Source organism: Lissotriton helveticus, chromosome 3_1 (assembly GCF_964261635.1).
Source record: "Lissotriton helveticus chromosome 3_1, aLisHel1.1, whole genome shotgun sequence".
Lineage (NCBI taxonomy): Eukaryota > Metazoa > Chordata > Amphibia > Caudata > Salamandridae > Lissotriton > Lissotriton helveticus.
The window spans coordinates 2,108,842,493-2,108,867,349 of NC_136061.1; the positions used below are offsets into that span (position 1 = coordinate 2,108,842,493).

The 24,857-nt window shown below is 47.9% G+C and overlaps 1 protein-coding gene across 3 annotated transcripts in view; it reads right to left on the reverse strand.

The window, feature by feature from the left end:
• Positions 1 to 24,857, reverse strand: part of LOC144824154 (zinc transporter ZIP1-like) — a 203,283-nt gene that overhangs the window by 139,211 nt on the left and 39,215 nt on the right. Inside the window, exon 1 of one of the 3 annotated variants that reach the window (XM_078683285.1) lies at positions 528 to 901. The exons of the other annotated variants lie outside the window; for them this stretch is intronic. Within the exon in view, the coding sequence (XP_078539411.1) occupies positions 528 to 642 (115 nt within the window). The 5' untranslated portion in view covers positions 643 to 901. Of the gene's footprint in view, positions 1 to 527; positions 902 to 24,857 lie in introns of those variants that run through there. 3 annotated transcript variants of the gene reach the window in all.

The window sequence follows — 24,857 nt, forward strand, 5'->3', positions numbered from 1 at the left end:
AAACTGCTCAGAGCTGCCGAATTTGGAACTGAGGCACCAATATAATCTCGGCGTCAGAGATTCTGAACTAATCAGTTCATCTTCCCGTGCCTAAAATAATAAAGAATGTGTCCGTGCGTAATGTAATTGGACTTCGTGTAAAGCGCTATAACAAATTTGGGTCGAGTTCGCGCTATATAAAACTACAAAAAAAACTCAAACCCATGCGTTCGTCCAAATGTTGTAAAAAGACTTACACAGCGCGTCTTTCAAGCTCAAAACCGCCCCACTATGCAAACATGGGTCACTTTTTATAGCTATCATCTGATCTTTTATTGTGTATCCATGTTCATTTTCAGTCCCAGTCCGACCCTGTCCTTAATCCTTATCCTAAAGCCCTGCCCCCTCCTCTACCTTGAGACCGCCTCCTCCCACTCCTCTAATTCCCTGGTGCCCCTTGCCCTCCCCCACCCTGTCCCCTGTGCCGCCGCCCCTCTCTTCGCCCATGTGCATCCTTTTCACTCCTGCCCCCCGTCCATGCACCTCACCTGTGCCCGCAGAGTCGCGCAGGAACGGGACCCTGGATGGGACGAGCCCGAAGAACAAGGTCAGGAAGAGCAGTCCGAAGAGGCAGCCCAGCTTCACCTGCAGCAGGTAGTCCATGGCGGCGGGCAGCTGTCGGGGTGCTCCAGCACACTCTCCGCTGCCGCCCGAGGGAAGCTCCCGGCCGCTTGAAGCTACTTCGCTTCGGGATCTCCCAGCCGTGTTCTGGGCTTCCCTCGCCGCCCACCTCCCGCAGCGACCGTCCAGTCCAGAGCGCAGGACCCGCCCACGCCCCGCCTCCTCACCGGCCCTGCCTGCAGCCGAGAGTTTCCTCGAGGCGCGGTACTTGCTTCTGAAGCTGCCCTGTGGGTGCACATGGCAGGATTTACCACAGAGACTGCCGCTGTGAAACTCAATTTCACGCAGACTTTCTGAAACCTGTTTTCTAATCACGTATCCTGTAAACTTTAATCACACTCCTGTTCACGCCCATGCCTGACCCACCTTCCAGCTTTGTAGTCTTGGGTATTAGTCGCATTCTGGAAACATTTTCTCGCTTTAGTGAGCTAGGGTCTTCGAGTGAACAATGAAAGTTAAAGATAATTCTGGTGGATCTTTATTTATTCGTTGCTTTATTCAGCGCGGTGTTCGCCTAGCAGGGTTTCAGACAGCAAAAACAAAAAAACCAGTTTAAAGTTGTTTTAACTCCTCGTGTAAACTACCCAGACGAGTTAAAACACATAAAGTCACCTGGTAGCATCACTATCACTTCAATATAAGGAACGTGTCCCCAATTGCTCAGGATTAAGACTGTGTAGACTATATTTTGGAAAATATTTCTTTATATATTGGGATCAAGTAGTTTGTCTAATAAAGTACAGGCTAGGTCCACTTTTAACCGCTTTCAACCTAACCTTTCTGTCAGACAGGTGAGAGCTTTAGGCCTCATGAATGTGTACAATATGCATTCACAGAAAGGCAGGGATACATATAACAAGCCCTGACCAAGGCCCAGACCCAACCGGGCTCATAAAGTGGGGCGAAACATGTTGGCACGACATAGGGGGTCTAATTGAACAATTATTTTCTATAAAAAAACAATTTTCATCCATACCCCTTGTACCCTATAAATAACGGCAACCCTTTGGGTATACCTGTAGCAGAGGCGCGACTAGAGCCACATTTCGGGGGTGGGCAGGGGGTGGAGCTAATGAAAATTTCAGGGGGGGCTAATTCTTCCAGTATTAGGCAGAGGGAGATGCAGGGGCTCTAAGAATGGGTGAAAACACAACAAAGCCTCGTTAACAAGTAAATGGTCTTATAAAGACCCGTGAAGTACTCGAGTGTGGCTGCCATAAGGTAAACAAGCATTTACAATGCAATGGTCTCGGCATTGTTAAAGTTAGAGCTATTGGCATTGCTCATGACATTATTTTTATTTATGTTTTAGTTTTTAAAACATAAATAAATGGCATTGTCATTTACAATGCCAATAGCTTAATCGCTCGCAAATGCGAGACCTATTGCATTTGCAGCCACACACACAGAGCCCCACACACACACACAGAGCCCCACACACACACACGGAGCCACACACACACACATAGAGCCACACACACAGAGAGCCACACACATACACAGCAAGCACAACGAACGAGGGGGCAGGAGAGCAAGCACAACGAGGGGGGGGGCAGGGGGCAGAAAAGCAAGCACAACAAGCAAGCACAAACCCCTTACCTGCGTTATCCAAGCTGCAGGCCGCGACCAGGAGAGACTCCGCGCCAGCTCCAGAGGGACGCGTGCTGCACTAAGCACAGCCAGGGGGCAGGAAAGCAAGCACAGCCAAGGGGCAGGAGAGCAAGCACAGCCAGGGGGCAGGAGAGGAAGCACAGCCAGGGGGCAGAAGAGCAAGCACAGCCAGGGGGCAGGAGAGCAAGCACAACGAAGGAGGGGGCAGGAAAGCAAGCACAACGAACGAGGGGGCAGGAAAGCAAGCACAACGAACGAGGGGGCAGGAGAGCAAGCACAACGAGAGGGGGGCAGGGGACAGAAAAGCAAGCACAACGAGCAAGCACAAACCCCTTACCTGCGTTATCCAAGCTGTAGGCTGCGACCAGGAGAGACTCAGCGCCGGCTCCAGAGGGACGCGTGCTGCACTAAGCACAGCCAGGGGGCAGGAGAGCAAGCACAGGCAGGGGGCAGGAGAGCAAGCACAGCCAGGGGGAAGGAGGGCAAGCACAGCCAGGGGGCAGGAGAGCAAGCAGAGCCAGGGGGCAGGAGAGCAAGCACATGCCATGCCATGCCACTGCACAGTTACATTAGGCCCACCCTTCACCACCCGGTGCTGGCCAGCGGAGGGGTGGGTGGGTGGGGGCTAACCTCAGTGGAACACACCCTCGCAGTGATACATAAAGTGTGGGTGACAATATTGGAGCTAGTTATCCATGGACAAGGGGTGCACTTTCCATTCTCGTACGTCATATAGCGCCAGACAGCGGGACACCTGGGGGCTTCAGCTCTGCAAGCCCCAGCCATCTGATGGGCACCCTCAGAGGGGCACTCTCCACTCCCAAACAGCCCCTCTAGACAGGTTCCTTGGCTTCTGTAGCTTTCGAGACGATAGGTTAACCACCTCCTTAAACCCCCAGGCGGGTTACTGCAGACGTCGGCCCACAGGTGACCCCGCTCTCCCGGTCTTATGCAGCCCCGACCCCCAGGTGAACCCTCTCCTTCTCCTCAGCCCCGGCCCTCGTGTGCCCCCACCCCGCCCCCATCCCTCCGGTGATGCACCTCGCACCCACCTGCAGCGCCGTCCTGTTGAAGCGGTTCCTGGCGTCGGCACTGGCACCGTCCTACAGGAGGCCAGCCACGGACCCGATGGAGGTCCCCGTGGGCTGCGGCCGAGCTCAGCTCAGCTCGTCCCCCAGCAGCTCGGTCATCCTAGCCGCTAGCGAGGCATGGCGCAGAGGGCTGGAGGCTCGCCACCGCCGCGGCTAGTAAATACTCGTAAGGAGCTGCTGCCAGGGAGCCGCCCCGGCCCGGACACATGACCCGCGGGGCCCAGACAGGCGCTGTCAGAGGGGCACACCGGCCGAGTGCAGTGCCACCGCTTCCGGTGCATACCTGGGCACCTCAGACTGCCAGTGAGGGGCAAGTGTACCGTGGCAGAGCGAGGGGACGGGGCTCACTCCGCCAATAGGCTGTCTGCGGGATACGATCTGCAGTTTGCTCAGTAACGTTCAGGACATGATGACATTGCTCGAATAGATCCTTTCTGGAAGTTCCTTTCTTTGTGAAGAAGAACCACCCCGGGCACACAGGCAAACCCCCATGCACTGGAAAGACACATTACCAAATCTGAGGTAATGGCATCTGACGCGCAGCTTGGGGCTCAAGAACCAATATGAGCTAAGTATGCGTGCCAATCTCAGTATGTCACAAGCCAGCCGGTGGTCCCGCAGCCCGCTGCCGCAGCAAACACTGCACTGGAAGTTCACCAGATCTGCGCCGATCATCTCAAGACAAGTTCTCCCAGCCTTGATGTGTCCCAGTGTCAGTTGTGAAAAGCAGTTTCACTGGGCTGCGATGCTTAACCGTCGCTTCAGCTGAGAATTCAAGCAGATCAGACCCACGTTACAGCGGTGAGCACGGCTCAGATGTCAGATTGGAGCAGGTGTCCCTCCTGTAGCGATCACACTGCTTCCCGTGGCAGTATCCCGCTCATGGTGAACGCAGGTGCCCTCGCCTGACACGCAGGGGTTTGGGTGCTGTGCTTTGCCAGCCTGTGCCATGATCCGCACCCCTGATGTTGTGCATGCACGGCGTCTGTGAAGAAAGCGATATCGGTATGTCTGCGACACTGCTGAGGTGGGAGAGGCATCGCGCCGCCTGGGCACACCAGGGAGCCTGGTAAGCAGGGCCAACGACGGGCGCCCATCTTACCGCCCAATCCGGACTGCCGCACTGGCTGCCCGTCTCTTCCGCCTCACCGTTATTTTTCAAAAAGGCTGCTGTCCTTCCTTTCTAGCCTGAGCTGAGGTGACTAAAGTCACAGGTGTCATTCCTCTCTTGCATGGGCTGAGGTGCGCTGGAGTCGCGGTGACAGTGACAGACAGCCTCCCTCACTGTCTCCCTCCTCACCCCTCAGGGACAGCTGGAGGCTGTGATAGTGGGCCGGTGCCCCACAGTGCTCCGGTGACCCTTGTGCAACCTTCATTTCCAGGTAAAATACACCACTTCTCAGATGCGACCTCCAAACCATCGCACTGGAGTCTAAGCCAGAGAAGGGAGTCCCTGGCAGCAGACCCGCCATGCATCGTGCTGGAGAGTCCCCGCCGGAGCAGCCTGTCCCTGACAGGAGACCCCCAGGAGGCCGGGACTGCTGCGACAGATGTCTGCGGCATCCCCTGTCACGGGTCTGACATCTCGCTGAACCTCATCCCAATCCGGGCTATGACAGCAGCACACGGGGCGACATGCTTTTGCCGCAGTCATCCACCCATGCGACCCTCTCCCACCCGAGCCCCTGCAGTCTCTCGATCTCTGCCCAGCTCCCGTTCGCCTTTTTCAGCTGTCACAAGTTGCTGTCAGGATCAGCTGCCGCAGTCACCTCAGTCCTTGCCTTCAAAACCCGTTTTTTTTACCTCCTCAGCTTTTTAAAAAAAAATAATGAAGAAAAATCGAGCGCTGTTTCAGTTGGCTGGGACACGCCCACCTGACAAAACAACAAAAACAAAGTCTGCTCACGCTGCCTGCACGCGCCAGTCGGCCCTCTGATTGGTTAATAAGGAACACCAATCAGGGAGCTGACTTGGGCGTGCAGGCAGCGTGATGAGGGGCTTCTCTCTCCCGATGACGTCAGGGAGAGAAAGAACAGCCAAAACACACCCCTCTATCCCAAAAAGACCGAGCTTGAACGGAGTGATGCCCCTCTCCTCCAATGGCTGGCCTCCGTTTAGGAAGCCAGCCAATGGAGAAGAGGGGTGGGTTCAAGCCCCACTGTAGGTAAACATTCAATCTCGGCTGCGCGAAACTGCTGCGCAGTGTACGCTAGGCCGAGACCTAAAAACTGTCTGTGTGTGGCCGGTAAGCTGTCTCAGCCCAGCGTGACACACACGATGGGGGGCTGAAGCCCTTTGAGCCCAATGGACATTGCGCCCCTGACCTGTAGGTATTTTAAGTAATATACCTTTCTTCTGGATCACTGCTTATCCAGCTTGATTTAATTAAAGAACTCCCATTCCATCTTTGGTTGAGTCTGCCCTGGTCATATCATCCTACAAGGATGTGGATAGGTGTTAATGATGAAGCATGATGTCAGGATAAGTGAGTGAGGTGTCTAATCCAATATCTCTGGATCGGATCGCACCACCGAACCCTCCAAATAAAAGAAAGAGTAGAGGGATACCAAAACAGAATAAACCCGCCCAAAGAATACATGGGAAGAAAGCAAAATCTGCTATAATTGTAAATGAACCCAGTGAGGGTCCCTTCAACTTCCCTCCACACATTGTGTTAGAGAAGCCTGCTGATAGTGTACAAGAGGGGAATTTCTGGTGCAGACTTGAAACCATGATGTCAACATTGCTGGAACCTATTTTGCAAAAAATATGTACTGTTGAAGCCAGACTAATTAAATTGGAGGAACTGGCGAGCTGTAACTCTTCAGCATTTCTGGCAGCTAACTCTAAACACAACATAGACTCGTCGCTAACTGTGAGGACAGATACGAGGGCTGGCGAGTCAGTTAGTATTACTGCAAATAGACAGGCACAAGACAAGAATGGTTTTGATAATTTTGCAAACAGAAAAACTTTCCCTTGGTGGACACACTACATTTCAATACACTCAATACTCATAGAAAAATACACGTATGGACACTGTGCCCTGCACACTATAGTATACCCACACACAGATTATATCATTAAAAAGTTTATTCTTTTTTTATATAAAAAAGGACCAAAGGTCTTGTTCACAGATTTTCACCTTAAAAACAACAGCACAAATTGTGCCCACAATTAAAGATTCACAATTTAATCAACAGAATTGTATACGCATAAATGGTTAAAAAATACATTGTTTTACAAAACATTATTCATCAACACAAGTATCTAAAAAAAGACAATAAAATTCACAAAAATAGGGGGAGAGACATACAAAGACGTAATAATTAGTCATTCAATATTGCACATCTGAGAACCTAACAATCTCAAAATCTAACCCTGGGCCCGTTTTGATTTTGTCTACAGGATAGATTCGTTCTCTTGATTGCGCAGAAGTAGCGTTGACGCTTTTCGATGGCTATTCCAGATATACTGCCATCTTTGTCAAGACTAGATGATCAGTCTCTCCTAATTTCTGGGCACTGGTTCGTTGCCACTGACAGGATTTTTCCTACGGGTAAACATAATTCTATCAATATTATATACAAAAAAACGTTTCTCATTTTATACAGGTTTTCATTCAACTCATGAGAGCCTAATATCACTAAAGGGGACGCCTATTCACTCATCCTTCTGACCATGCTAACCAATAAACATAGTCACCCGATCTTATCATATGGTGAGGTACTTCCTGGTAAATCGCTTTTTAAATTGCATACACCACATACATTTTCTATGTTGGTATATCGCGTTAATCCATATACTCAAGCCCCTGATATTCTGATACTATATGTCCTCTCTAGCTTATTGTCTCTTTATCATATTGTAACTTGTAGATAAGCATTCTTGCTTTCTCATTTGTCCTTAGTGCCCCATTGTTATTGCTGGGAAATAACACTATTCATATCTGTTTTTACTCATACTTCTATTTATTGCATGATACACTATAACCATCTCCATTTATCAATTATTAAATTATTAAATGACATTTGTAGAGCGCACTGACACCGTGGGTTTCCTGGCGCTATAGGACAGAGGTGATACACTGACTGGGGTTTATGCAGGGTTAGCAGGGTGGGGGGAGGAGGAAGGTTTTGAGCAGCTTCCTAAAGTGGAGGAGGGAGTTGCTTGATTTGATGGTCAGGGGGAGAGAGTTCCAGAACTTCGGGGCTAAGAGGGCAAATCTTCGTCCACCGAATTTGTTGGTTCTGGTTTTGGGTACGACAAGCGACTGAAGATGAGCAGAGCGTAGATTGCGATTTGGGCGGTAGGGAGTGATGAGGGAGGTCAGGAAGGCGGGGCTGGTGTAGTGGAGAGCCTTGAACGTGAGGCAACCTAGCTTGAAGGCCACCCTCTGTTCTATAGGCAGCCAGTGCAGTTTATGCATCAGGGGTTTGGCCGATTGCCATTTTGGGGATTTGAAAATGATGCGGGCTGCCTGGTTCTGGACTACCTGAAGGCGGCGGAGAAGTGTTTTTAGAAGTCCGTGATAGATGCAGTTGGAGAAGTCCAAGCGGGAGAGCACAAGAGAGATGATTACTTGGATCAGAGCAGGAGGGGGAAGCAGGTGGCTAATCTTCCGAATCTTTCTGAGTTGGAAGGAGCAGGATGAAATCACAGAGCCGACGTGGGGTCGGAGGGAGAGTTTGGCGTCGATGATCACGCCGAGGCTCTTTACAGAGATCAAGAGTTACGGTGGAAGGCCCAGTTCAGTGGGCCAGAACTGAGTACCCCAGAAAGAGGGGCTGGAGCCCGGGAGGAGGAGCTCGGTTTTCCCGGGGTTCAGCTTCAATTGATTGGAGTTCATCCAGTCTTGGATGTGGAGCATGACGGAGTGGAAGTTGCCAGCCGCGTTGGGGAAATTGAGTGGGAAGATGATCTGCAGATCGTCGGCATAGTTATAAGCTGTTATGTCCCAGTTACGGAGTGAGTGGAGCCGGAGGTAAAGATTGAACAGTAAAGGTGACAGGGAGGAGCCCTGGGGAACTCCGCATGACGTGGGGGTCTTGGGTGCTGTGTATGGGCCCAGCCGGACGGCTTGAGTTCTACCAGACAAGAAGGACCGAATCCAGCTGAGGGCGGGACCCTGGATGCCAGCCTGTTCGACACGGTGAAGCAAGATGTTATGGTCGACTGTGTCGAACGCGGCCGATAGGTCCAGGAGAACGAGGGCCTGGGGGGTCCCCGAGTCGACGTTTCTCCTCAGCGTGTCCAGAACGGCTAGGATGACGGCTTTGGTGGAAAAGGAGGGCCTGAAGCCGGCCTGATTAGGCTCCAGGTAACAAGAGGTCTCAATAAAGTTGGAGAGGCATCCAGTGAAATGCGCTTCGAGTAGTTTGGAAAAATATGGCAGAAGTGATATGGGGCGGTAGTTGGACAGTTCAGTTGAGTCCACGCCAGGTTTTTTAAGTTGCGGGACTAGGATGGCTTCTTTGAAGGGGCTGGGACAATACCTGTGCTGAGCGAGCCGTTCAGAAGAGGTAAGATGCATTCGGGTAAAGAATGACAGACGCTTTGTAGGACTGTGGGTGGACAGCCATCAAGCGGGGAGCCTGATTTTATCCGGGATGCAAGCTGTGCTAGGGAGGCAGGATTGATGGGGGAGAATTCGGTAAAAACAGAAGAGTTGGTAAGGGGAGTGTCAGGAGTGGTGGGCTGAGAGGCGGTGGGGATCGAAGCTTTGATTTTATTGATTTGTTCAACGAAAAAGAGATTGAGAGCGTCACAAGTTTCTTGGGTGGGGGTTTGGCCTGGAAGGGTTCTGTCATCAGATGTAAGTTCGTTCATGATTTTAAAAATTTCTTTGGATTTGTTGTCCGAGGAAGAGATTCGATCAGAGAAATGGGTTGATTTAGCTGAGGCGATTGCGATTTTATAGTCTCTGCGAGCTGAGGTGTATTGCAATCTGTCCGATTCGGAGTAGTTTCGTCTCCATGTCCTTTCTAGCTGACGTACCTTCAGTTTCAGTTTTTTGAGATCGTCCGAGAACCATCTGTGGGAATTGTGGTGTCTGGTCGGGGGAATTTGATTAAGGGGGCAAATTGGTCACTAGCTGACTGCAGCCAGATGCATATGTCGCTTTCTAATTGGTCAATGTTGGTTCGCGAATCGAGGGCCGGCCGGGTGTCTGAGAGAGTCGCAAGGAATCCTTCGGAGTCATAGGAACTCCATTTGCGAGAGAGGCCACCAGCCATCAGTGGGGTGGGAGTCCTGCCACTGACCATGAGGGTGGTATCTATTAGGTGGTGATCTGACCAGGTGCAGGGTGAGACGAGTGGGGGAGAGAGAGTTAGGTTTTGGGTCCATATTTGGTCCAGAATGTGGCCCTTGATATGGGTAGGCGAGGTGATTTGTTGAGTCAGGTGGAGGCTGGCAAGAGCCTCGAAGACCTCCAGGGCGTGGGGTCCAGCGTGGATGTCATTAAACCAATAATTAAGGTCACCAAAGAGGGCGAATCTGGGGTTAGAGGTGAGAAGGTGGATCAGCTGATCGGTCAGGGTCGGTCAGCTGATCAATAGAGGGAGCCAAGCGGTTCTCAATTACCTGGTTACATTAAGGCTTTTTTATCATCAGGAGATCGCTCAAGAGTTCGCTTTTCAGAAGATAGAACCTCCAATGTAATACATTCCTTAAAAACATGAATATATATTTTCATTATCCCCTATACTCATTTCTTCACTCGTACTTTTATATGAAAATCTCTCATTGTTACCTTTGGACAGTTAAAACCTCTCATTGAGTCCGCCCTTTCTCTTCACCCTGTGTTATATCCGATTATTACCTGTAGTATAAGAAGCCAAGAGTGAGCTTGCTTGCGCAGAGTTAAGTCTCACAGTCCTCCCTAGTATTTTAACTAGTTTTATTAGTATTTACCTTGTCTGGATACAGTTGCTCTTTGGGGTCTATGCTGGCAGGCTCTATTTCTTATCTTCTTATAATTACATCCGGATCCCAATATTAAACCAGCGCTCGTCACTGCAAAATGTCAGCAGGTGACCAGACATTATTGTATATACCCTATATTATTCTACCCGCTGTCTTAGATACTCTGAGATCTATCCCAATTGTCTTACTGTATCGCTGATATAGTTTGGTTTGGTTTGATAATTTTGCTCCTAGGGTAACTAACATCCCCACTTGTACTGACCAGATTCCCCCTGGAGTAGGACTCTCGCTAGCAGCAATTAATAGTTTAGTAAGTTCCGAGAGAGGAGCCCCAGGGGCTAGAATACATGGCAGAAATGAGGAGCTTGAGAGAGGGACATACTTCCAAGAACACCAAGATAAACCTCCTAATTCCCACAACACTTAAATCTGCCCCCAGAAGCAACTCCATACACTGTCGTCTTGGCTAATGTCCCTTCTTTACCCCGTAATGTCTATGAACAGTGGTCGACTTTAACGAACAAGTCGCTACACTATCTAATCTCAAAGACCGGCATTAAAAACTCACTTTTCTCAAAATGTAAAATGGCACTGAGAATAGTGGAGATTGGAGATTGGAGATTGTGTTGTGTAGTCCTAACTTTTAGCTCCCCTTTTCTGGTGCATGAAATCTTAGAGAGGGGAAATAATGGATACATCAAATTTAATGTTATAAATGTACTTCCACTTGGTTCTTTTTATCAACCACCTAATCCCCCTAACTTCCGAGGTCACATGCACATGGGAGGCAACCCTATGAGGACTAGGGAGCTCAGATTTTCGGTCCCGGTAGATAACCATTTCGATGTCCTGAATCCCTTGGAAGACATCGATTGACTGAATTTAAAGATGCCTGTTTGTCCCTGCCCCGAAGATAGTAGGCCCAATGATGAGGGCCATTCTGGACTGACCTCAACTGGTAATGTCGACTCACTGCCTACATATAATAGTAAAAGAGGTATAGATGTGGGCCTTATGACTACAGACTTAGAGCTGGCAGTCCATGCAGATCCTCATGGTCATTTAATTGCTTCTCCTCCACATAGCAATGTAATTGAAGATGGTCCTCTAACTGCTTCTCCTCTACGTAGCAATGTAATTGAGGATCCACCTGGGATCGCATTCCCCTCTAATCCTTTGGATAACGACAAACCCGTCCTTTGTAATATTGTGTCATGGAATATTGCAGGTTTCTCCTCCAAATTAGGCAGTCATCTATGGTGGGACTTTATTTCACAGTTTGAGGTTATGTGCTTCCAAGAAACATGGACCAAGGAGGCAACTCATCTAAATGGGTTCAGGACGTGTCACACCCAAGCATTTGACGGTCTGAGTGGTAGTGCTAAGGGTGGGTTGAGTACATATATATCATGCAGCATGAACGATGCTTGCTAGCGACTAATATTACCAATTAAGTATAACGGACATAGATGCTAAACACTCTATAGTTCTGACCAACTTCTATAATAACATTCCTTCAGAGCAAATAGGAACTGTTGTTAAAAATATGTTGCAATTATTGAAATCTGTGGGGAGAAACTTAGTAAGAGACACAATGATAATATTAGCAGGGTACTTTAACTGTGCGCTATGTGCTAATGCTGGGGATAATTTATGTGGAGCTCAAACGAAGAAGGGGCATGCTGATCACATTTCCGGTATTCAATTTTAGGGGAGCATTTCAATGAATTAACCTTTAGACTTGATTTGGGTTTTGTTAACACGTTGTGCCCAGCTCCTATCCCCATGCCCTGGAATTTCAATGGCAGAGGTCTCTATTCTACTATCGATTATGTTTTAATATCTAGCTGTCATGCACACAGGCTCCATTTCTTCCATGTCTCAGACAATTCGCTTAGTGGTCATTTTCCTTTATGCCTGGCTATTACACTACCTTCTAGCAAAATTACTGTGTCTAAATATAAAGATCAGATGTTAGAAAATCTAGCCATCGGGAGTGTTACCGGATATTCCCTGCACTGGAATATGATAGATCAAGTAGCACTAGTCATGGCAGTGGTGGACAGTGTAAACGTGCAATAGAGACATGTCTGAGTGAATCAGCTGCTCTAGCTAACATCTTTTCCTCATTCTCCATGATTTCCAATGCAGTAAGAGAGTCCTCCTAGATGGAAATGTAGTAATAGGAACCCAAAGGGATGGTTTGACTCTAGGTGTACACAAGCCTACTCCCACTTAAAAAAAAGAGCTGCATAAGATCCCGAGAAATCTGACTAAGATAAGGTTGGCCAGAGTGGAATATAGTGTTAAGTTTTAATGGGGTGAACCCATAAAACTACCCGGCCTGGGTCAGTAGTACAATACGTTTCAAAAGGTGGTTGTGGTAGTTTCTTATTAATATATACTATGTACATAGCAACAGACAATTCACCACAGAGAATTTTGATTCAATTCAAAGATAAGGAAATGTAATATCCATAAGTGACACATTCATTAATTGCAATTATAAATCAAAGCATTAATGTTTCGACATGTATCAACTTGAATACATTTAAAGTGCATGTAATATTTACTATGCTCTCAGTGTGACGTATATAAAGAAGAGGGTATTGGGTAATGGGGGTGAGTTGGTGAGTGAGGGACAGGGTAAAGGTGTAGTGACATGGGCACATTTACTATTATATACAATAAGACCGTTCCAGCCTAATATCGGTCAAAAGTTCCCATGTGTACATAACTCATAGACAAATATTCATCAAATTGTTCTTTTGCTATGAGTTTGTTGGTACGTGGTAGATGGTCTACGTTTCGACCCCACGCAGAAGGAGGGTGACTTGGTCCTTACTTTGGGGTCTTCATCAGGACAAGAGTAAGGAGCCGATTAGGATGGCGGACGGACTTGCGTCCGTCCGCCACCCCAGAGATGGAGGGACCGTCCGCAGGGGCAGCGGCGGTCCCTCCGTGCTAATTAGGATGTGACCGCCACCCTGGCGGTCACATCCTGTATGTTTTAACATTGCGGCGGGTGCTGCTTGAAGCAGCACCCGCCGCAATGTTAAAACTGCATGTGTTACATTTACATGCACAAAGCGGCAGGCACCGCACGGTGCCTGCTGCTTTGTGCATATAAATGTTGGGGGGTACCATAGGTACCCCCCATGTGCACCGCCCACCCCCGACACCCTGGGGGCCCGCAACGGGCCCCCAAAAGCCAAAGTCCACATGCTTTTCCACGGCGGAAAAGCCGCCGCGGAAAAGCATGTGTTCGTGTAAATCCTAATTTGGCTGACGGTGTCTTGCAGACACCGTCACCAAATTGCCCTCCTCACACCGCGGATTAGCGGCGGACGGACCTGCCGTCCGCCGCTGGTCCAACCGCACTCCCACCGCCATCCTGATCTGGCGTTGGGTCTTCTATTGCACTGCGGCGGATAATCCGCATACTCCGGCCGGCGGTGGCTTCCGCCGGCCCGGAGTATGCGGATTATCCGCAATCATAATGAGGCCCTAAGTGTGGAGCACCTGCACGTAATGGAAATGGTTCAGTATGGTTGTGTGTATAGTATCTGTGGTGAAAAGCGCGGTAGGTCATCCAGATTAAACCTACTTGTAAAATGAAGGACGGAAAGTGCACAATCCTTGTAGGGCACACAAAGGCTCCTGGAAATCTAAACCGGTATACAGGGCCTAAGGATGAGGTAGAAGAATCTAGAATCCTCATGTATGAGGTTGGCGGTACAGAGACTCACTCTTCAGTAAACCTGGCAAACGGGGTGATGAGTCTCCCGATGCGGAGTAGATTCAATCATAAACAGGGTCTGTAAGGGAGAAGAAAAGGGGTCGTTCAGGAGCATGTCCTCCCTCAAGGTTAGGAGAGAGGTGTCAGTTCTTATTCAAAATGGTAAGTGAGTTCGGGCATAGCAAACAAGGTATATTCAGGTTGTAAGGCTATGTAGGGCTAGAACAACGCTTGCATTCCAATCGTGATGAGCTGTCTACATTACTATACTATACTATCGAGGAAGATGTGAGAACTGCAGAAAGAAGATGGAGGGAGAGAGAATTTGTGTAAAACAGGGCTTGCTCTAGGAAGCATCTGCAGCTCCATTCGCAACAGGAAAAGGCAAAAGCTGTATTATACTATTACTATAATGGAAGCCATAACATCGTGCTGTTAGGGGGTTGAGTTAGCCTACTCATTCATCAGGCCTCTTCCGGATGGCATTGTCTTCACAGAGTTTGGTAACCAACAGACACTCTTGCCTTTCAACACAAGATCATTATAATCCAGTACAAAATATGAATAATCTCTAGTCACAAACTCAAATGTTTTCTCCTTATTTCACTGGGTGAGGCACTGTTGAGTCCTTGCCCAGCAGCATCCCGGATATGGCAAGGTGTGGTCTCACAAAAGATTAAAACAGCTATTGTGACTTCCCACATTAAAAAAGGATGGCTTCCCATGGATAACAGACAATTTTGACCATGTTCTTATTAGCCGGCCTCGGCCAAATGTCGGAGGGAGTGGTACATGAAATGATCCAGAAGCATGTTTTTTTTATTTTTTAGTCCGCATTAAAGAAAAAAAGTGAGTGGTCATAGAGCAGTACCATGGCACCCTCCTGGACGCAGTAGAGGAGATATGTAACCCTACAGATCTCTTTCCACCTCCAGGTTGTTTGAGAGACGCCAACCGCATGACACTTGGGAATGTCAAAGATGGTATCACGCCCATAGTTTATACATAAACCATTTTCCCAGGAACTCACTTGCTTCATAATCATTGGACTTTTTATACGTGCTAGAAAGTTGTAGAGTTCAAATTATTAGCCCAATTATCCCAAAACCTAGTTATTTTCTTTGCTTCACAAGCCATATCCAATTGTGGATTCTTTTAACAGAGGACACCCAATCTAACAACTTTGGAGAATTAGGTGATATCCAATTTAAACAGATTTCTTTTCTTGCCAACAGTATTAAAACAAACAATAATGATACTTGGAGATTTGACAGTTTGATGGTACTATTTTCATCAGGTAAACTTCCAAAAATATTTAATACCAGGCATACCTGAATTTCTTGACCCATTGCTTCGGAGATAATCTTACCAACTTGCCTCCAGAAGCCCTGGATCTGAGGACACTGCACAAACATATGCACATCATCTGCGCATCCCAGGTTACACTTTACATAGACCTTCTCTCCACCTCCCAGTTTAGAAAGCCTCTTCGGGGTCCAATAGGCTCTGTGAAGTGTGAACAGATGATTTCTCCTCAACGATGCAGCTTTGACAGCCTTCCACAAAATGCATATAGATACTTGCCAAAAGGATGAAATATCGCTGAAAGGCAGTTCTCTTCTCCAGTGCTCCTCCATGGGCAGTGGTGGTGCATCTCCTTTAATCAAAGTCCAGTACTAATTCGCCACTTCTTTGCTTTGGTAGGTCAGGACTAAAAATCTGCACTCCAGTTCTTCATTACTATTTTCGTTTTTATCCAGATTAGAAGCCCAACGGGAGATTTGATAGAATTTAAATCTTGATAGCCTTTGATATGTTTGAGAATTAAGCTCATCCCATGACAAGAGATTATTTTCTCGCAATAGTTGGCCCCAATTCTGAAATCCATTTTCCCATAACGGGGCAGATATTCTGTCATTTAAACATGATGGAGTGCCTGGAGAGTTCCATATGGAAAAAAAAAATAAGCGCCTGGGTAATAAGGGATATTTTGGAAGAGGTACAAAAAACGAGGTAGTATCACCATTTTAATGAGCGACGCCCTGCCCGCCATTGAAAGTGGCAATGATATCCAGCGGGTGACGCTATCAGCCAATTTTGTGATTGCCGTACCATAATTCAATCTGATCGTCTCTTCCTTTTTCGTATACACCTGTATTCCCAAATAGCGGAGGTCTGAACTGCACCATTCCAGCGAGTAATCTAACTGGAACCGTGACACCGCAGGGGTTAGTAGGAAAAAAAGCGATTTATTCCAGTTTATTTGTATGCCCGATAGGCGTCCGAACACCAGAAATTCCCGCAACAAGGAATTGAGATTGGACTGGGGATCTGCGACATATAATGTCAAATCATCGGCATATAATGACACCCCAATTTGTCGTTGGAAGCACTTGAACGCGCTTGTCTTCTTATGTAGTTGTCGGATTCGTCATGCTAGTGGCTCAATCGCAATAGCGAAGAGCAATGGGGAAAGAGGGTACCCCTGTCTGGTGCCTCTGGTGATGCATATCTGAGTGGACAAAACGCCATTAACAAGAACTCTGGCAGTGGGCTTGGTATAATGCAACTCTATCCAAGCTATAAACAGTTTTGGGAACCCCATTCTGTGCAGGATAGTAAAGAGGTGATTCCATTCAACTGAATCAAATGCTTTCGTAGCATCCAGGAATATAGCGGCCACTGGAAACTCCGGGGCTATAGTTTGGATTAGGGAGAAGAGGGTGCGAAGGTTATGATTCGTGGACCTACCAGGACAAACCCAGCCTGATCAGGGAGCACTATCTTAGTCATTAGGAGGGACAGCCGGGTTGCCAACACTTTAGCTAAAAATTTTGCATCGCTATTAATGAGTGACAGTGGCTGGTAAGAATCGCACTTATGGGGTCTTTTCCAGGTTTTAAAAGGGAGGTGATGACTACCTCGCGCATCGAGCAAGGCAATATCCCTATCTCCAACGATGCCTCGAACACTTCTTTCAGCACTGGAGCCATTATATCTATATAACATTTGTAGAACTCGGCAGGCAGCCCATCCAGCCCAGTTGCCTTTCCATTTTTTAGTGACATGATTGTTTCCCTTATTTCATCCAGCTCCAATGGAGCACTAAGAAATGTTCTGTGCACGTCACTTAACCAACATAGTGCCACCTCATTTAAGAACTCTTCGAATCTCACCTCCCCCGCTTGTTGTGTAGTGTACAGTTTACCATAATGCACCATAATCAGTTCTTGAATTCCAGCAGTGTTCTGACATGTCCCACCATCTGGTTTTTTAATCTCCAATATGTGTGTACTGTATTGTGGATTTCGGGTGGTTTCTGCTAATGCTCTACCCGGTCTCTACCCCTCTCAATATCATCTTGCAATCCAGTGTTTTCCCCTGAATTTTGCCTCCCTAGCGGCCTCTTCCTCATATTGCGACAGCTTAGTCCTAAACTCTTTGTGTATGCTCCCCTCAGCTCCCCGTGTCATCTGTGCCTCTAATCCTTTCAGCTGTTGCTCTAACCGCTGTATGGTACCTTGAATATCTCTCAGAACCCCAAAGCTTTTTGAGATGCAATATTCCCTATCGTCACTTTAAACGCTTCCCAGATTGTTTCTACACTGTCTACTGTCCCTTTGTTCCTAGGAAAAAATGCTACAATCTCTTCTCCTAGTTCCGTATTAAAGACTTCGTCTAAGAGCGCCGTGGGTTGAAGACGCCATGTGGGTCGTGGCCTACCATAGCCCGGCATACGTATTTGAACCAGAACTGAATATGTTCTGGCCAAATGTATAACTTTCCCCAGATCTGCATTCAGACCTCGAGATAATAAGCAGTAATCAAGGCGAGCCCATGTGTTGGAATATGTTGTGAAGTGTGTTCCTTCTCTAAGCGCAGGGTGAACAAACCGCCAGCTGTCAATCAGACCACCCTCGTCCATAATTCCCTGCAACACTTCCCTGGATCGTCTGTTGTATTGTATGCATCCGTCAGATCTATCCATTCCTGGCATCATCGCTACATTGAAATCCCCTCCCCATATAATGTGCATGGACCCTATGTTCACCACCTTTCCCCATAGTGTTGTAAAGAATTCGGGCGTGTCTATGTTTGGAGCATAACAATTCGCAATCGTAACTGTATCATTGCCAAGTCTGCCCCATATTACCACGAATCTACCCTCCGAGTCCAGCAATTCTCCAAGTAACGTAACTTGCACTGACTTCTTAATTAGCACAGCTGTGCCTCTAGCATATGAGGAGTACGAAGAGAATTTCCTGATTAATGCCCTGTGAGGAGGTACCGAGACATACCAGCTGGAAGAGCTCCCCGTCGCGGATTTCAGTGCAGCAACGAACTCATGGACTACGATTTCCATGTCCCTCTGCTGTTTCTCTACAGGATCGCGTCGATGGCCGTGACCTGGAAGTGCCGCCTCTACAACCGGGAAGAGAAATCCAAGAGCCAATGAAATACGGGCCAGAACCAGGTTTGGGAGAGAGAGGAGTCGAATGTGGAAAGAGAGAAGACGCGGGACTCGACTGCATCAGAGAAGACGCGGGACCCGGTAACGGTGGAGAAGACGCGGGACCCGACTGCATCAGAGAAGACGCGGGACCCGGTAAAGGTGGAGATGGCGCGAGACCCGACTGCACCAGAGAAGACGCGGGACCCGATAGAGGTGGAGAAGCCGCGGGACCCAACTTGCCGGACGTTCGAACAGCGGAGAATCCTGACGAAGAAGAGGAAAGCTGGTTCGAAGATTGGTGGTGTCCGGAGGTGGCTGGGGAGCGGCCGTGACTCAGGAGAGTTACGGCGGGAGCCGGTGAGTACTAACGGCTCGAGGGTTGTATTAAGAGGGGAAGGGAGGAACGACATTGACGTATTGAGGAGGGGGGGCCGAAACAAGCTGATACTGCATAGCAGTTATTGTGGCATTTTCTTTAATCTTCTATTTTGCATTAGTCTGTGGCCTTTTCCTTTGAACCGCAATTTTGGCAGTATACCGTAGCAGTTTCCCGGTGGGACATTCTACTTGTGCATTATACTTCCTGACTCAGTTCTGTTTTGGGACACTAATCGTTTAATCGCAAACCTTTGGCTTGGGTGGGGACAGTATTCCTCCTTGCGGGCACTAAAGAGATATCAAGAGCACAGAGGTGTGGTGAAGGGAAAACAAACCGCTTTATTCTAGGATCTCATTCTTATGGTTCCTTTTTATTCTCTTTCTTCACTCCTATGAGCCTCCGGGGAAACTACCACGATCCAGAGGAACCAGGAAGCAAAACAACATCAATGCCCAGATCCAACCCCTCCAGCTCACAGGATTCATCTGAAGAAGACGAGGAACCTTAAAGACAATTATCTAGCCCGTTACCAACTACTTCTATTGCCAATAAACCTCTTTCTAAACCACTACTACAGCCTCCACGCCTGTTTATCAGACCTGCCCTCCCACAAGTGGTGTCAGAAGTGGGATCCAAAGGCGAAATGGAGGCTGCCCTGACAAAGATGGCTGAAAACCAGGAACATTTGGGGAAAGTCATGGAAAGGTTTTTGAACGTGGTAGAGGAAGACCGGGAAAAGATACAGCAAGTAATAGCTGGACAAGGACTGACCCAAGGAGCCGCCATGGACAAACGTACTGCAGTCCTAGGGCAACAACGAGGTCCCACCACCCTACCATCAGTGGTACTTCAACGATACGTAGCCGGAGAAGACCCGGATTTCTTTTTCAGCAACTTCGAGCGTATGGCCAATGCTGCTTCATGGCCCACAGACAAATGGGGACAATACCTGGGACCCCTTTTATCGGGAGATTTACAAGTCGCTTATCAGGCAGCTACGCTCCAAGGGACGGTTCCGTATGCAGAGAAAAAAATTTATTCTGGAAAGGTTAGGAATAGATGATGAGACATACAGGCTAAAACTAAGGCAAATGAAGGAAGGTCCTCAAGAAACCCCATCGCGCCTTGTACTTCCGAGTGAAAGACATGGCGGATCGTTGGGTGAAACCGGCCACTACAGACAAAGATGGGATCATGGCGAAAATTTATCTAAAACAGTATCTGACATCCCTGCACCCACCTATCCAACGCTGGGTTCGCCAACAAGCTAACCTTACGTTAGAGACAGCAGTAGAGATAGCAAGCGCATATATTAGGGCACAGGACTTCCATAAAAGTAGAGAAGAAGCCACCGGAAAAAGAGGGGGGCATACCCTTCATCGACCCACCAGACTCCCATTGATCAAGAAGCCTGAACCTCTCGCTTTTGTTCCCAGTGCCCCTTTTCCTACTGCCCCGTTGCGTCTACCCACAACAGGACCGCAATGCTACCAATGTGGGGGTATGGGGCATATAGCAAGGTTCTGTCCCCCAAAAGAGGAACCTATGGAGATAGGGATGGCCAGTAATTACTTCTGCTCTCCCACAGAAAAAAAGATGCCCCCTTATAGATGTACTGTTTCAGTGAATGGACAACCGGTTACTGCCCTCTTATAGATGTACTGTTTCAGTGAATGGACAACCGGTTACTGCCCTCGCCGATACAGGTTGCTTGCATAGCGTAGTCAGACCCCAGGACCTTGGTGATAGTGTAGGTCCCATAGAAGGAATGGTGGCCATCAAATGTGTACATGGCGACATCAAACCGTTTCCCACTGCACGAGTGCTCATACAACATCTCCAAGGATACAGGAACCTCTCTTACTGTGGGACTGATACCCCGATTACCTGAACAAGCAATTCTAGGCATTGATTATGATAAACTTCCTCAGTTGTTACAAGGGGCATCTAGGAGCGAAGATGAGTGGCTAGCTTCCGGTCCCTTCTCTAAAGATACCGAGAGAGAATGGCCACATTCAAAACCTACAAAAAGTCAAAGACAGAGAAGGGCCGAGAAAGGGAGAGATTCCCGGATAATGCCAGGCATTCCAGAAGAAAACCCATGGGAAACAGACAGGAATTTCCACGCAGCCCAGGGAGAAGACCCTATCCTACAGGAAGCATGGAACAAGGCAATTGAGGAGGAGGATCCCTACCGTGTTGGTCCTTATTTTTTTGTTAAAAATGGCCTATTGTATAGAAAAGGCAATCCTGATCAGAAAGCGCAGTTATTGGTCCCAGGACCATTCCGAGAGAAAGTATGGTATCTTGCTCATAGCCATCTGTTAGGGGGTCATTTTGGTACCAAAAAGACTGAGAAAACCATACTAGATAATTTCTTTTGGCCAGGCATATATCATCAGGTGAGAAGGTATTGCAGAGAGTGTCCTATTTGTCAGCGGAATAGCCGTTATCACCCCCCAAGAGCCCCATTACTTCCTCTTCCAATTATCGATGAACCATTCTGCAGAGTTGGTATGGATATCATTGGGCCCTTGCTTCCCTCTAGAAGTGGCTGTAGATACGTACTTGTCCTGGTTGACTATGCTACACGGTTCCCTGAGGCCATACCCCTTCGTAAACCAGACACAACCCACATAGCCAAAGCCATGACTGGTGTTTTTTCTAGGGTGGGATTTCCGAAGGAAATATTGACTGACCAGGGGACCCCTTTTGTTTCCAAGATGATGAAGGATATATGTGCACAGCTAGGGGTGAAACAGATTCGAACAGCAGCCTATCACCCTCAAACCAATGGGTTGGTTGAAATTTATAATGCCACTATTAAGGCCACTCTAAAGAAACTGCTGGACCTCGAAGCCCGAATATGGGAAGATATCTTACCTTTGGCGTTGTTTGCCATTAGGTGTAAAGAACAGAAAAGCACAGGGTATTCTCCCTTTGAATTGTTGTATGGCCATAAACCCCGTACCTTGCTGGACATGGTCCAGGAACAATGGGAGACTGAACCAAACAACACCAAGCCCCTTCCTGAATATGTCTCTAACCTTAAAACACATCTGAGACAAGTCAGAGACATTGTAAGAAATAATCTAGAAGATGCCCAGGACGCCCAAAAGAAACAGTATGACAAAGGGGCTAAACTAAGAACCTTCCAAGTAGGAGATCAGGTGTTGCTCATGATGGCTTCCTCTGACCAGAAGTTATTAGGGCAGTGGCAAGGACCTTATACAGTGATCCAACAGGTCACACCAGTAATCTATCGCGTTGAAATTGACAGCAACAAGAAAATATCACAAATTTATCATGTGAATTTACTTAAGAAATGGGAGGGACCTGTTCCAGTAGTTGTACATCATGTGGAGACTCAAAAACCCCTATTTTTGGCAACGCATAGATCCAGAGTTACCCCATTCTTTGAAGGAGAACTTGAACAAGACGTTATTGCCCCTTACCTCTGTTTTTTCCCTAACTCCAGGGAAAACCACTCTGATTGAACATACCATTAGAACCCCGACCGGGAAACGGATCAGGTTACGACCGTACCGGATACCGGAGTCCCGTCGTCAGATTATAAGGGAAGAGATACAAAAGATGTTGCAAATGGACACTATAGAACCATCTAAAAGCGAATGGAATCCCCCCATTGTGCTCGTGCCAAAACCTGATGGGTCGGTACGCTTCTGTATTGACTTCAGGAAGGTCAATAAGATTTCTGAATTTGACACCTACCCCCTTCCAAGAGTGGACGAAATGGTAGAACAGATAGGGAGAGCCAAGTATAGTAGTACCCTTGATTTATGTAAAGGGTACTGGCAAATCCATTTAAGGAAAGAAGACAGAGAAAAACAGCCTTTTCGACTTCAGATGGTTTATTCCAGTTTAAAATGCTACCGTTTGGCTTACATGGGGCTCCCGCAACTTTCCAAAGAGCCATGAATATGGTATTGAGTCCTCATGAATCCTATGCTGGGGCATATATCGATGACATTGTGATACATAGTGACACCTGGGAGCAACATCTGTTCCATCTGTCCCAAGTAATACATACGTTGGGGTCACATGGATTGAAGATTAATCCAGCCAAAAGCCATTTAGCTGCTCAAACAGTGAAGTACTTTTCACAAATGGCTGCCCCTCTCACTGATCTTCTACAGAAGAACATTAGAACAGAAGAAGTGTTACGCTCTCCTTCTAGTGCTATATTGCACTCCTTCGACGCCTTAAAAAACTCCCTGACTTCGGAATCTGTATTAATCAGCCCTCACTATTCCCGACCTTTTATTTTACAAACAGATGCCTCCGACCAGGGTCTAGGGGCTGTTTTGTCCCAAGAAACTCCTCATGGAGAAAAACCCATCTTGTACATTAACCGTAAACTTTTTCCCCGAGAGAAAAATTATGCTACCATTGAAAAAGAGGCCCTTGCTATCAAATGGGCTATAGAAACTCTAAGATATTATTTGGAAGGGAGGGAATTCACCCTTTTCACAGATCATGCACCCTTAGAATGGTTAGCCAAAAATAAAGGTCACAACGAAAAGGTATTGAGGTGGTTTCTTTCCTTACAACCTTACAGGTTCAATACTAGACATAGAAAAGGAAAAGAGCAAGGGAATGCAGATTACTTGTCCAGATACCCACAAGATTGTCTCCCAAGAAGGACAGCAAGGGAAAGGGGATGTGAGGAGGTACTGAGACATACCAGCTGGAAGAGCTCCCCGTCGCGGATTTCAGTGCAGCAACAAACTCATGGACTACGATTTCCATGTCCCTCTGCTGTTTCTCTACAGGATCGCGTCGATGGCCGTGACCCGGAAGTGCCGCCTCTACAACCGGGAAGAGAAAATCCAAGAGCCAATGAAATACGGGCCAGAACCAGGTTTGGGAGAGAGAGGAGATGAATGTGGAAGGAGAGAAGACGCGGGACCCGACTGCATCAGAGAAGACACGGGACCCGGTAACGGTGGAGAAGACGCTGGACACAACTGCATCAGAGAAGACGCAGGACCTGGTAAAGGTGGAGAAGGCGCGGGACCCGACTGCACCAGAGAAGACGCGGGACCCGATAGAGGTGGAGAAGACGCGGGACCCGACTTGCCGGATGTTTGAACAGCTGAGAATCCTGACGAAGAAGAGGAAAGCTGGTTCGAGGATTGGTGGAGTCCGGAGGTGGCTGGGGAGCGGCCGTGACTCAGGAGAGTTGCGGCGGGAGCCGGTGAGTACTAACGGCTCGAGGGTTGTATTAAGAGGGGAAGGGAGGAACGACATTGACGTATTGAGCAGGGGGGCCGAAACAAGCTGATACTGCATAGCAGTTATTGTGGCATTTTCTTTAAACTTCTATTTTGCATTAGTCTGTGGCCTTTTCCTTTGAACCGCAATTTTGGCAGTATACCGTAGCAGTTTCCCGGTGGGACATTCTACTTGTGCATTATACTTCCTGACTCAGTTCTGTTTTGGGACACTAATCGTTTAATCGCAAATCTTTGGCTTGGGGGGGGGGGCAGTATTCCTCCTTGCAGGCACTAAAGAGATATCAAGAGCACAGAGGTGTGGTGAAGGGAAAACAAACCGCTTTATTCTAGGATCTCATTCTAATGGTTCCTTTTTATTCTCTTTCTTCACTCCTATGAGCCTCTGGGGAAACTACCCCGGTCCAGAGGAACCAGGAAGCAAAACAACATCACTTCCCACATCCAACCCCTCCAGCTCACAGGATTCATCTGAAGAAGACGAGGAACCTCAAAGACAATTATCTAGCCTGTTACCAACTACTTCTATTGCCAATAAACCTCTTTCTAAACCACTACTACAGCCTCCACGCCTGTTTATCAGACCTGCCCTCCCACATGCCCATCTACTCGCGAATGTGTGACTGGAGCGTGGGTGTAGATGTGTTTCTTGCAATAACGCTATTTGCACTTGGTGCCGTTCTAGATATGCTAATATGTTCCTGCCTTTCCTTGTATCAATCAGCCCTCGTATATTCCAAGA